Source organism: Budorcas taxicolor, chromosome 10, assembly GCF_023091745.1.
Source record: "Budorcas taxicolor isolate Tak-1 chromosome 10, Takin1.1, whole genome shotgun sequence".
Lineage (NCBI taxonomy): Eukaryota > Metazoa > Chordata > Mammalia > Artiodactyla > Bovidae > Budorcas > Budorcas taxicolor.
Genome location: NC_068919.1, coordinates 69,931,427 through 69,945,484, shown reverse-complemented (window position 1 = coordinate 69,945,484; position 14,058 = coordinate 69,931,427). Strand labels below are relative to the sequence as shown.

The window sequence follows — 14,058 nt, the reverse complement described above, 5'->3', positions numbered from 1 at the left end:
AGTTTGATGCTGAAGCAAGACACAACAGTAGAGCAGCATTAATTTCTGCTTTCTTTACTGTTTTCCTGCACTTAACGCCTGCGCTTTAAATTGTCAAGTTAACCCTCTGGAATATTAAAGGGACTGAAAAAAGGTATTGAGGTTACATTCTGAATAAACAACAGAGGCCTGGCCTTTCCCGCGTACGCAGCCGGCCTTCTCTTTGCAGTCAGTTCCCCAGTTCGCTTTGCCTGGGACAGAGACTATCCCCATCCCACCTCGGTCCGGCCAAAAACGCGTGGGAACAAAGAACAAGGACTCGCCGCTAACCAAAGGCCACCCGCTGGAGCCAAGCGCAGAGATGGCAGCGTAGGGTAGAAGCAAGGACTAAGATAAACGCTTCCCAGGACCTTGACGACCACTCACCCATCAGCGGCTTGTAGGTTTCCTTGGAGAGGCTCCCGGATTAGCAGACCAAGCCACCTCGCCCGGACATCCGGGCCAAAGTGCCCTCGACGGCTCCGCCTCCTGGTAACCCGGGCGACCGCTCCGAAGCCCCGCCCCTCCCCTCGCTTCCGGGTCTCGGCTCGGAGGCCCCGCCCCCTGAGCCGGCGACACGGCCTGCCTCTCCAGCGCGGAGAGAGCGGGTGGGTTCGCAGCGTGAAGCGCGTGTCTGCGTGGCGGTGGAGTTCTCTCCCGGAGGCCGACTATGGCGGGCCCGCTGACTGTGCCCTGGATGCCTCCACATGACCCGGGGACGCCGGCGCTGTCGGTGGTGGACATGCACACAGGCGGCGAGCCCCTGCGCATTGTGCTGGCGGGGTGTCCGGAGGTGGTCGGCCCCACGCTGCTGGCCAAGCGGCGCTACATGCGCCAGCACCTTGACCATGTGCGGCGACGGCTCATGTTCGAACCCCGGGGGCACCGGGACATGTACGGAGCTGTGCTGGTGCAGAGCGAGCTGCCCGACGCGCACCTGGGCGTCCTGTTCCTGAACAACGAGGGCTACAGTTCTATGTGCGGCCACGCTGTGCTGGCGCTGGGCCGCTTTGCGCTCGACTTCGGGCTGGTGCCGGCGCCTCCGTCCGACGCCCAAGAGGCACTGGTCAACATCCATTGCCCGTGCGGGCTGGTGGCCGCCTTCGTGGAGTGCGAGGGCGGCCGCAGTCGTGGCCCGGTGCGCTTCCACAGTGTCCCGGCCTTCGTGCTGGCCACAGGTAACCTGCAGGACCCTTCCGGCCCTGCAGCCGGGGATCCAACTAATTACACTAACTGTCTCTGTGGCTTGGAGCCCACGAGCGCAACTAACCCACCCCACAAGCTTTTACAATCAAACAGAAGGTAATTGTAAATGCCTGCAAGTGTATGTCAGCATCTTAGCCTTGTGAATTTGTGTGATGCATGCTATTTGATTGGGGCTTCTCTAGTGGCTCAGCAGCAGAGAATCCACCTGCCAGTGCGGAAGACAGGAAGCTAGGTTGGGAAGATCCCCTGGAGAAGGTAACGGCAGCTCACGCCGGTATTCTGTCTGGGAAACCCCATGGACAGAGAAGCCTGGCAGGCTGCAGTCCATGGAGTCGCAAAGAGTGGGGCACGACTTAGCCATTCAACAACAATACTCATATTGATTATCTCGCAGACGTGTCCATCTGTGATTAAGGGAGAGCCTCGAGGAGTACAGAATTACGTGTTTCCCTTACTCAACGCTTCGTTCCCCTCTCTCAGGCATTCCAGAAGATTTTGCAGTTGGATAAACCAGGGTCCACTAGGGTCAAGGAAAGTGCAAAGAGCAACCACGTACTGGGCTCCAGGGTGGCTCAGAATATGCTTGCTGAGCACGTTATCGACCCCTGACAAGTTAGTAAACACAGGTTGCTGGAGCTCGTCTATAAAAAGTGTCTTTCCCACTTCTTGGAGGAAGAATTAAATCTTTTCAAGAATATACAGCTGTTGCTGCTCTTACTTTTTAATAATAGAAAAAAGTGTCTGGGTCCAAATCCTGACTCCTCTTTAAAGCTATGCAGCCTCATTCGCTTTCCATTCCTACTGAGTCTTCATTTTTATCTCAATTGAGTTTTTTTGAGGATTTTGTATACGCGAATGCAAGGTACCTAGAAGTTTAAAAAATGACTTAGCGGCAGCAGCAGCAGAAATAGAAAGACTGCGGAATATATCAGGTTGGTAGTTCTCTAGGAATGCATAGCCTTGAAAAGGTTTTGGTGGGTTCTCCAGTACAGAGCCTGTATGTGATGCTAAACAATGTAATTATAATCCTTACAAAGAGGGAGATCCTTAAAAATCCTATCAGTGAAGGCTGAATTCTATCAGAGGAGGCTTTAGTAGTCTGACTAGAACTGAGCTGGGTGCTAATTTAGTCAGTACAGGTATAGGGTTATCACTCCTTTTCTTCAAAGACTTCAGGCCATGCAAATCATTCTGTTAATTTAATCTTGAGCCTCCGGATGGATTGGGGTTCCCAATTAACCTGTTTATGAATGTTATGAACGATGCAGTAATAGCCCAGGTGTTTGAGAGTCTTAGAACAGCCTCAGACAGCTGAAACACACAAGTTAGTAAAAACTGATACCATTTGCCCAGAAGAAATGGTGTCACATCGAATTGGGAGGGCACATAAGGGAGATGAGAATTTATGTTAGGATTGCATCTTAAAAAACCTCAACTGTTAACTGGCTTGGTTACCTGACTCCTCCGCCTCCCACCAACCGCCAGGCCACCCCAGCAGCAGATTAGAAGCACTCTAGATTTTGTGGAAAATGACAGCTGGCAGCAGGATCACCAGCTGTGTACATTATAGTTTGGAGCAGCCAATACGACAAGCACAGTAGTTCCTGAAAGCATCCTCGTGTGACCATAAAATAATCAGTGGGCATTTATGGTCACTTTGAGTCATTAAGAAAATGAAATCCTTAAATTCTCTACTTTGAAAGTTGCTTAAAAGGCAGACTGATAGTGTTCAAGACCATTGCTTTGCCCCTTCCCATCTCTGTAACCTTGTGGAAGGGATTCCAAGCCTCAGTGTCATCTATAAAGAGAAGATAACAATAGTCCCCACCTCAGAGTTGCTGAGTTCATTGCTATGCCACCCAGCTAAAGTGAAAACTAATTGTCATCACTATATTTAAGTACTAGAACAGTATGCAGTCAGTGAATGTTTTTGAGTAAATAAATGAAACTCAGAGCAGAATATGTTCATTGGTCCTTGTAAGAGCCCTATTCCTGCTGGAAGTTAAACTCTGGGCTTTCATATCGATATTTATTACATTCCTAATCTGCCAAGCATTCCCCACACATTATCACATGAAATTCTCTAAATAATCCTCTTCGGAAGGAAACAATTCCATTTTTCACATGAGGACTCCAAGGCCACACTTAGCTTTCTCCATTCTGGCAGTCCCTCATCTCCATCTATTTCCTCAGTCTCCTCTCATTAAACCTGCTTTGCATGTTGCATCAACATCAAGATAAAACATTTTTCTCTTTTGCTGTTAAGTTCCACTGGCATATTTTACTCTTCATTATAAATTTGCTCTGACACATTATGTATTAAAAGGATTCTGCGATTCTTCTCTGAAACTGATAGCTCCCTGATGTCTTTCTATGACTCACTGTGCAAACCAAGGAGTATAAGACCTATTTTACTTTACACAACTTAATTTCTAAATTGAGACCCCTTTACCCTGTTGGTTGACTTTGCCTCATCCTTCCATGGGCCCTTTTCTGATATATGTTTGAGCAAAGGTTTCTTAAAAGTTCCATCTTGGAGACAAGGGCCTTAACCACTTGCATAGTTAACCAGGGAAACATCATCTACCCCATCCAGTGGCCCCTGCCCCTGTCTCCTCCTCCCTCTTCCTGTTGCTATCTCTGCCACATCCCTTAGCCTCCTCACTGTGCTGTGGGAAAGACCACACAGGTCTGCAGTCAGAACCTTCAATCTCTTTTCTTGGCCTAGAGGAAATTTCTCTACTGACCAGGAGGACTATTCTTCCTTTGGGACACTCCTTTGCCAACAAATCTTCCCCTGATAACTTAGGTCTCTATGAACCAAACACAGAAAGACCTGCTTTCTGTTCTGCTGTATGCCTCCCCTAGAGGCAGTGATCATTAAGCCTATTTGACCTAGGGAGGAGAAAGAGAAGAAAATGCAAAGAAAGGTCAACAGTTTTAATGTCCCCAAATATCACCAGCCCCATTCCTTTGGAAATACAAATTCATGATTTCAAACAACTGCAGTTCAGGTGAAATTTGGGGTATGTCAGGGACTTAAAATACCCAAATAAAAACCCTGATGCAAAATGATACTGTAAAGGCCAGTGATTCTATAATGGCTTTATTCTGGATATTGCCTGTAGGATACTTCCTTGAGATGAAAATTTCTAGATAAATAAGTATCTGAAACTTTTTTTTTTCATTTTGTTTTGACGTTATAGCTGAAGAAAACCAGTTTGTGAATAGGATTCAAAATCCTCACTGTTTTAAACCATTCCCAATAGTATGAGAGGGACCTACATTTTTCTTCATAGTTTTCACACATTTATAGCCCAGAGTTTCCTCTCTCTCTCTGCTTCAATGATGTTTTCTAGAAAAGATCTTCAGAATAGTTAACAAAATATGTAACTATGATTTAGGAAAAACATTTAGAACATTTAGATGTTCTAAAACTTACGTGAACCTCATTGAAGTTAAAAGTAGATGTACTTACCTAAAGGTCTGTTATTATTTACTTGATGCACATTCATTTTCAAAATTGATTTTTGCTGCATTCCTAAGACAGGAAAAAGTACTCTTCGCCTCCCCCACCCCCCAAAAATACACATGAATTTAAAATGATGTGAATTTTATTGCTGAAATACTAAAAACAAACTTATTTTCAAACACATCTCTTTTAGATTTCCTGGTGGATGTTGCTGGTCATGGAAAGGTGGTGGTGGACGTCGCATATGGTGGTGCATTTTATGCATTTGTTAGTGCTGAAAAGTTAGGACTCGATGTTTGTTCTGCAAAGACAAGGGACCTCGTGGCTGCAGCAAGTGCAGTGACAGAAGCAGTGAAGGCTCAGGTCAGTACCGATGCTGCTGTCATAGCTGAGAGCCTCCTTTGTGACATGAAGGGAATATAAATGACATGTCTACAGAAGTTAAACATCTCTACATTTAGATTACTAGTCGTACTAAGAATAGGGTGCTGGTTGTAATCTTACACTCTAGAGCAAGACTACCTGGGTGTTGTAGATTTGCCATTTGTAACCTTGAACCAGTTACATTGCCTCCATGTGCCTCAGTTTTCCTGTCTGTAAATGGAAATTATGAAATTGGTGCTTCATAGGGAGTTGTAAGAGTAAGTCAGTATGTGTAAAGGACTTAGAATAGTGCCTTCGCCATAGTAAATGTTCAACAAATGACAACTGTTAACTTTAAAAATAAGTAATAATGTAATTTGTGGTTATTTAAACAAATAGAAAATAGATAATATTACACTTTGAAATGCTTTTGATATGCGTGGTCATTCTGCAAAACTTGAAAATAATGAATGTCAAATATAGCTTACAAAATAGATTTCATTAAATCTGATCAGAATTTCTCTTATTTCACAGAGAATATTAATTCCTAGTTAGTGAATTTTTTTCTATATTGCTGAGAAGTAATAACTCAAGTAACTCCAGTTTGACTTGGGAAAACTGTTGTTATAAAATCAGTTTAGATAATAAGAAATTCTAGAATATTCTTTCACTTCTAGCACAAGTCTGACATTTTACCTAATTGGGTCCAATATATAAAACTCATATACATACTTGAATGTTTTAGCATATGAAAATTTAATTGTCATTCTAAGTAAAAAATAACTTAGGAAAGACAGAGTCTAGAATACTTCTACTAATAATTATTTAAGGCCTATTTAACATATCTGAGGCTTTAATTTAACATAATAACCTATCACTTTATAACCTAAATAGCAAAATGAAAATATATACTATAACCCTGTTCTAAATTATCATTTTTCCAGGACTTCCAATACAAATATGTAGAATTATCATAAAAACTTCTAAAACTCTGGACTTAACATCTGTTTTCTGTTCCAGTTAGAAGGCAGCTGATAGTTTGAGTTAACAATTTGACGCAAAGTAATTTGACCTTATTTTTTAATAAATCAAGAGGAAAAGGCATTGTTTTCTTAATAGAAGGAGGAAGTTTGAACTTCTCATGAAAGCTGGAACGTCTCACTAAGGTGGTGAGGGGTGGACTTTGAGGGAGGAAGGGTTCTGAGGAAAATATGAGAGGCTCTGTCAGTGATGAAGCAGCCAGTAGTTCTACTTTGTGAATTGCTGACCACTCATGCTGCTTATGCGGATGTAGGCAAAGGCCGTTTGGGAGGGAAGGGGGCTAAAGTAGATGTAATATAAATTTGTCCCTATCCTTTTAACAAACGTCTACCAAGGACTTATTGTATGTCAGATACTATGTTAGATGCTGGAGACCAGAGGAAGAACAAACCCCAGCACCTTCAAGGAGCTCAGTCTAGTGGGGGCAGCATCCCTGTGTGCCGTGTGATGTACTGGAGCCGGGCATGGGGGCTTTAAGGGGATGGAGAACAAAGGTCCAATATGCAGGCTTCTTTAACTGGGTTATAGATGGACTCCTTGGATTTTAAGACTCCATATCTCTTCAACTGCTTTAAATGATAGGTAAGTGGTAGGGGAATGTACTAACCATCGGGATACAATAGAAGTAAGATTATAGTCATTTTGGCCAGGCTAACAGACGTTACAGAAATCCAGAAGTTAAACCACCAGACCTCCCAAGAAGAATAGGAAGCATTGCACATTTGAGCCTGACCAAGCTTTACTGCTCATGTGACTTAGCTTCCCTGCCATTGCCTGCTTCTGTGTGTACCTGCTGTTTTTTTAATGATACTGACTTCAGTCCTTTATAATAAACCTTTTTTGCCCCCATCCAATTGCTTCTCTTAACCTAATAGCTTCTGCAACCTTATACTTTTTGCTTGCTCATGGCCTCTTACAGTTCTTGTGTTTATCTGTGTTATTAATTTCAGCTCTAGATACTCATTGCTTGACTTTTCTGCATTATTCTCTTCAAGTTCCTTAGGGTGAGATAAGGATTGCCTTTCTCTTCCTGTTTGATCAGCCATGGCTGGCCTGTGAATTGACTGTCCTGGGGTCAATCCTGAGGTCAGTGCTTCAAAGAGTGCATATGTTTGGGGGTTAAGTGTATAAAATACGGCTATTCCTTTAGTAGAGGATATGTGCAGGATGACTCCCTTAGAAAGGGCTCAAAGTGTAAGAATCATAACTTCCAACAAAAGTATCTTTATTCATCTAGAAAAATGTGTAATTTCTAAAATCAATATTTAGTGTTGTGACCCAAAAAATATTTTTTAAAATGATAAAGATGGAAAAATTATATCTAAGAGTACCCCATATCTGTTATTTAAAAGAAAAATTTGAATGAAAGTATTTGTTTTACATGTGGTTGTTAATTATTTTATTTACAGTTTAAAATTAATCATCCTGACAGCGAAGACCTTGCTTTTCTATATGGAACTATATTAACAGATGGAAAAGACACTTACAATGAGGAACCAACCACCAATATCTGTGTGTTTGCAGATGAACAGGTATTAAAGCTGGGATTTTTAGGCACACAGCCAGGTAACATGGAACTAGAACACTGTGAACACTATCTTCATTTATTCTGAAACAGGTTGACAGAAGTCCGACCGGCTCAGGAGTGACAGCCCGAATTGCCCTTCAGTATCACAAAGGGCTTCTAGAACTGAACCAGACCAGAGCCTTTAAAAGCAGTGCAACTGGCTCAGTATTCACAGGGAAGGCTGTGAGGGTGAGTGGTCTCTGTAGCTTCTTGTCTGTAAATATCTTACTTTTGATTCTGGAGCCCTGAGTTGGATGTTAGATAAGTTTCTTCATTAAGCTCTTAGAAGAGGACTGAAAAAGGACTGACAAAGGACACAAGACTGAAAAAACTTCTGTTCAACTAGGATATTGGTTTTCAAAGTATGGAAAGGACCTTGGGGTCCTATCCATGGGTCCACAAGGTCAAAGCTATATTCATAATAATACTGAGATGCTGCTTGCTCTTCACTTTCATCATTTCACAAACGTACAGTGGAATTTTCCAGGAGCTACATGGTATGTGGTATCTTAACTGATTGAATGCAGAAGCAACAATGAGAATCTAGCTGCCTTTAGTTAAGCCAGACATTAAAGAGGTTTGTTAAAATGTAAAAAATGCTGTTTCTCATTACATGTTTTTTTGTTGGAAGAGGTAGCTATTTTCACAAAAATTTGTTTATTACAACATGCAACAGATTTATTATTTATAAATGAATTAATGAACAAATATGTTTAATTTCCAATATAGAAAATATTAATTGATATAACCTAAAAAACTCTTTGAGGTCCATATTCATTTTAGCATTGTTTGTTCTGGTTCTGTAAAAAATGGCCTAGTATTTTGATAGAGATTGCATTAAGTCTGTACATTGCTTTGGGTAGTATGGCCGTTTTAATAATATTATGTTTTCCAGTCCAAGAGCATGGAATATCTGTTTGTTTCTTTACATCATCTTCAGTTTCTTTAATCCGTGTGTTATAGTTTTCAGTATATAGGTCTTTCACCTCCTTGGTTAAGTTTATTCCTAGGTATTTTTTGACCCAGTTTTAAATGAGATTTTTTTTTTTTTTTTACTTTTTCTGATATTTCATTATTAGTGTATAGAAATGTGACAGATTTCTGTATATTAATCTTATATCTTGCAACTTAGAACTTTATTAGTGCCAATAGTTTTAGAGTGGAGACTTTAGGGTTCTCTAAATAGAGTATCATGTCATCTGCAAATAGTGACAGCTTACCTCTTCCTTCCCAATTTGGATATATATTTTTTCATATCTGATTGCTATGGCTAGGATTTCTGATACTAGGCTAAACAGAAGTAGCATAAATGGGCAACCTTGTCTTGTTTCTGAATTTACCGGGAAGGCTTTCAGCTTTTCACCATTGAGTATTATATTGGCTGCAGGTTTGTCATAAATGGTCCTTGTTATGCTGATATGTTCTCACTATACCCACTTTGATGAACATTTTTAATTATGAATGGATGTTTAATATTCTGAGATGCTTTTTCTGCATCTATTGAGATGATTATGTGGTTTTTGTCTTTCCTTTTGTTAATGTAGTGTATCACATTGATTGATTTGTGTATGTTGAACCATCCTTGTGACCCTGGTATAAATCCAGCATTATCATGGTATATGATCTTTTTTTTTTTTTTTTTTGTATTGTTGGATTGGTTTGTTGAGGTTTTTGGCCACTATATTCATCAAAGATACTGACCCAAATTTTCTACTTTTTTAGTGTCTTTGTCTGCTTTTGTATTAAGGTAATGGCTGGTGATGTCCTCAAATCTTAGGGTATAAAGGGATCCTAAGACCAAAATGTTTGAGAACCATTAAACTAGGTTTAACTTCCCTGGTGGCTCAAAGGTTAAAGCATCTGCCTGCAATGCAGGAGACCTGGGTTGGATCCCTGTGTCGGGGAGATCCCCTGGAGAAGGAAATGGCAACCCCCTCTAGTACTCTTGCCTGGAGAGTCCCATGGCAGAGGAGCCTGGTGGGCTACAGTCCACGGGGTCACAAAGAGTCAGACACGACTTTGTTTTTATTCTATAGGAATATTCCATTTTATATAGTAAGATGTGAAAGTGCTGAAAAGTTGTGGAAAGTAGAGTTCTTATTAACATAGTGCTAAGTATCTTAAGTCATGTCCAACCCTTTGAGACCCCATGGACTTTAGCCCACCAGAGTCCTCTGTCCATAGGATTCTCCAGGCAAGAATACTGGAGTGGGTTGCCATTTCCTTCTTCAGGCGATCTTCCCAACCCAGGGATCCAACCCAGGTCTCTTAAGTCTCCTGCTTTGGCAACCAAGTTTTTACCACTAGTGCCACCTGGGTACCCCTTATTAATATAATGTAATCAAATTTTAAATGTGCTAGCAGAGCTAATTAATGAATTTACTCATAGTTGTAAGTGAAATCTACTATAGTATGATTAAATTGCATCTGGTAAATTAATATACTCACAAAGAGTCCTTTAATATAGCAAATAATTTATCCTAATAAAGATTTAAAATCTAATATAGCGGTTTTTAAGTTTTGTTTTTCTGAATACTGAATTTTTTTCAAGTTAGGGATTTCTACACAATACAGTAATCTTAATGGAATACCATGTTATATGCAGAAGTTTGAAATACATTGTCTTCAAGTGTGAGATTTTAGATAAAATTGTAATTGTCAACATTTATTGGGTGCTTCACTACGTGTTAATTTCTAAGCTCAGCACTTCAGATATACCATCTCATGTAATTCTCACAAGAATCCAGTGAAAGTTTAGAGTTTAGATACTTTGCAGAGGTCAAACAGACAGCAGAGCCAGGCTATGAAGATGGGTCTCTCTGAGCAGACCCTGTACTGGTAAACACCCTATTTTCTTGCTCTTAGGCAAAACATTTGATGCAGATGGGCAGTTTCACCCATGTGAGAATGAACTCTATTCTCAACCACCCAGATTTTCATTCCTACCATGCTTATCTGTGCCTCCCTCCCGAGTCTAACACTGTCCACTAAACTTATTTCAAGATGATTGTCTCAGAGATACCTCAACTCATTAAAAAGTTCTTCCTTCCTAAATATGTTCTTTCCTATCTCATTCCCCATCTTGGTGGTGTAGCTGCACTTCCAGGCTAGACACTGTGGTCATATTTAACTCATCTCTATTCTCACCACCTGTGTACATCAGCCCCCAGGTCTATCAGTTCTGCCTCCAAAGTATCTCTATATTTTGTTCTGCATTCTCACTAAAAACTGTCCTCCTGTCTCTAGATTTAATTGATGAATTAAAGTTGCCTCTTAACAGGTTGCTGGGTTTCTAGTCTCTCTTTTCCCCAATTAGTTCCCCACTTTACAGCTAAACTTAATCTAAAAACATGAATACAGTCACTTACCTTAAAAGCCTCCCAGTTGCCTATATGATCGCTGTACTCAGTTGCGTCCAACTCTTTTCGACCCTATGAACTATAGCCCACCAGGCTCCTCTGTTCATGGGATGCTCCAGGTGAGAATACTGGAGTGGGTTGCCATGCCCTCCTACAGGGGGTCTTCCTGACCCGGGGATCGAACCCACGTCTCCTGTGTCTCCTGTACCCCAGGTGGTTTCTTTACCGCTGAGCCACTGGGGAGGCCCACTTAACTCTGGGATTTTCTTTAAAATGATAAAATTTGAGAATACAACTTTTAGGCTAGGTAAACTATGCTGGCAATACCTTGATACTCTCCTTTCATCATCTTTTTTCAGGAAGCAAAATGTGGTGATTTTAAAGCTGTCATAGTGGAAGTATCCGGACAAGCACATTACACAGGTACCGCAAGTTTTATAGTAGAAGATGATGACCCACTGAGGGATGGATTTCTTCTCAAATAACTTCTATGGCTTGCAAGGGCTTTCTTTTCCTAGAAATTGTTATCATTAGTTATTTTTCTCTGAATTATGTGGAAAACTATATCCACACTGTACATGTAAACCAACTGAGATTCTAAAATACTGTGGCTAAATATAAAGTCATTATTCCTCAGTTTGTACATGTATATTGGTATAACTATCACTTACAGAATATAAAGTATCCAAAATGAAGAATACTTTTCTAATTATTAACACATCAGGTAAAATTAAAACCTTAGTTCTTCTTACTTACTTAGTTCTTATTACTCTGTGGTAGTCACTGTGATATTTTGTTTTAAATGCTCTAAGCTTGAATTGTAGCCCTCACAACAATGGGTCTTACAAGTTTATTATTTTAGTCTTCCAGTTTTTGAGTACAATCATGCCCTCTCTCTGGAGAAGGAAATGGCAATCCACTCCAGTATGCTTGCCTGGAAAATTCCATGGACAGGGAGACCTGGTGGGCTTTAGACTATGGGGTTGCAAAGAGTCAGACATGACTGAGCACACAGTACCTGCCCTCTCTCTAAGCACGATGTAAGGGAGATATATTATTATAAAGTCCTCAACACTTAGCAGTCATAAACTGGGAAGGAGGGGCGTGGTCAGCTTCTTTGGGTGGAAGTTGTTGTAGCTGCTGCTGGGATGTCCTCTAAGCTGCAAAGACCAGCTCCTATCCCCATGAACTTGAGAGAAGACCAAGAATTAGGCTTCTGATATATCATTAAGGCTTTTATAAAAGGGTTGTTTATTGCATTATTTAAGTATAGGTATACAGTCAGAGTCAATCAGTGAATCTCTATAGTGGGGCAAATCTCATACTCTACCAACTACATGCTGCTGCTGCTAAGTCACTTCAGTCATGTCCGACTCTGTGCGACCCCATAGACGGCAGCCCAACAGGCTCCCACGTCCCTGGGATTCTCCAGGCAAGAACACTGGAGTGGGTTGCCATTTCCTTCTCCAGTGCATGAAAGTGAAAAGTGAAAGTGAAGTCGCTCAGTCGTGTCCGACTCTTTGCAACCCCTTGGACTGCAGCCTTCCAGGCTGCTCTGTCCATGGCATTTTCCAGGCAAGAGCGCTAGAGTGGGGTGCCATCGCCTTCTCCGAACTACATGCTAGGTAATTTAAAACATGAAAGAAATGTTAACTGTTAGCATTCTGGCTAGTTAATTATCTGTGAGTCTGTTAAAAAATTAAAGTTTGATTATTATAAAATGAAGTACTAAAAATTAATCAACATGTGATTTTCTTAATATTCAGTAAACTTTTATAAAATGAAATAAAAATGAAATTTTTATTATAAAATGAAGTACTTTATAAAATGAAATACTAAAAATTAACATGTGATTCTCTTAATATTCAGTAAACTTTTTTTGAGGTAAGTAGTAGTATTTCTCTTTCTTAGCATACAGTGAAGTAATTAATTCATTTCAACTGGCTCTGTCATCCAGCAAGTCTGTACACATCCTGTTATTAGGTCTGTGATTGAATTACCTATCCAAAATGAAGACTATAAAGTTAATGTTCTTGATTTCCTTATTAAATACACAAAAACTAATGTTTTCCACTCATTATCTCTTATAATTTGTAGTAAAGAATTCATTTACCTCCAAAAAAACACTAAATATGACCAAGAAATTTTCTACAGATTAAAGAGATTTTCTTTACTTTTTTTTTTTTTGGCCAGAGAAACATTTTTTTCTTTTTTTAAAAGTATTTATTTTTTAATTGAAGAATAATTGCTTTACAGAATTGTGTTGGTTTCTGCCAAACATAAGTATGAATCAGCCAAAGGCATACACATGTCCCCTCCCTCGCCCGTTACACTTTTGAAAAATAGAAACAGAACCACTGTTTTCTCTCTAAATTTCACAAGTCACATTAATTTTTAAAAAAATGCAAACTGATATTTAGTAGGTTTTACTGTTGTTTCAAAATTCTCTACAGACAGTGCACCTTCTGATCAATTGCACCCTGGCTAGAACTCCCTCTGCCCACCCGTGGTACGCCACTGTGTTTATCTCATTTATGGATATGAGAGAAATGGAAGTCAGATGTGTTAAATTACTCTCCTAAGGTCACATTTGGGGCTTCCCTGGTGGCTCCCTAGTAAAGAACCTGCCTTCCAATGCAGGAGACATGGGTGTACTCCCTGGGTCAGGAAGATCCCCTGGAGAGCGAAATGGCAACCCACTCCAGTATTCTTGCCTGGGTGGCAAAAGAGTCAGGCATGACTTAGCAACTAAACAACAACAGGTCACATTTGGGGCTATCATTCTAGCTCTGCTGGCTCCAGGTCCAGTATTTTCCTGCTACACTTCCTCCACTTCTGAGACAGGACAGCCAGAACTTGTTTTATGATATAGTACTTCAACAAAAATATTCTGTTTCCTAAACATTGAAAAATAAATACTGCCTAAGTATTCCTAAATTCTAATCCAAACCAGAGCCAAACCCTTGCAATAATATTCATTCCTTCTGTATTTCACCGTGCCTTCCACAGAATCAAACCACTAGGGAAATCAA

General features: G+C 40.6%; 1 protein-coding gene across 1 annotated transcript; it reads left to right on the top strand.

Moving 5' to 3' along the window:
* Positions 1 to 673: 673 nt before the first annotated feature.
* Positions 674 to 11,523, top strand: L3HYPDH (trans-L-3-hydroxyproline dehydratase). Its single transcript, XM_052646286.1, has 5 exons — positions 674 to 1,196; positions 4,890 to 5,059; positions 7,510 to 7,632; positions 7,719 to 7,856; positions 11,386 to 11,523. The coding sequence occupies exons 1-5, from the start codon at positions 689 to 691 to the stop codon at positions 11,509 to 11,511; spliced, it is 1,065 nt and encodes a 354-aa protein (XP_052502246.1). The 5' UTR covers positions 674 to 688; the 3' UTR covers positions 11,512 to 11,523.
* The last annotated feature ends 2,535 nt before the right edge of the window (positions 11,524 to 14,058 follow it).

Bases quoted from the DNA above. Each gene is read 5' to 3' on its own strand.
- L3HYPDH (XM_052646286.1), top strand. From the start codon at position 689: ATGGCGGGCCCGCTGACTGTGCCCTGGATGCCTCCACATGACCCGGGG. The intron at 1,197-4,889 runs GTAACCTGCAGG...CATCTCTTTTAG, and splicing joins GGCCTTCGTGCTGGCCACAG to ATTTCCTGGTGGATGTTGCT. The intron at 7,857-11,385 runs GTGAGTGGTCTC...ATCTTTTTTCAG, and splicing joins TCACAGGGAAGGCTGTGAGG to GAAGCAAAATGTGGTGATTT.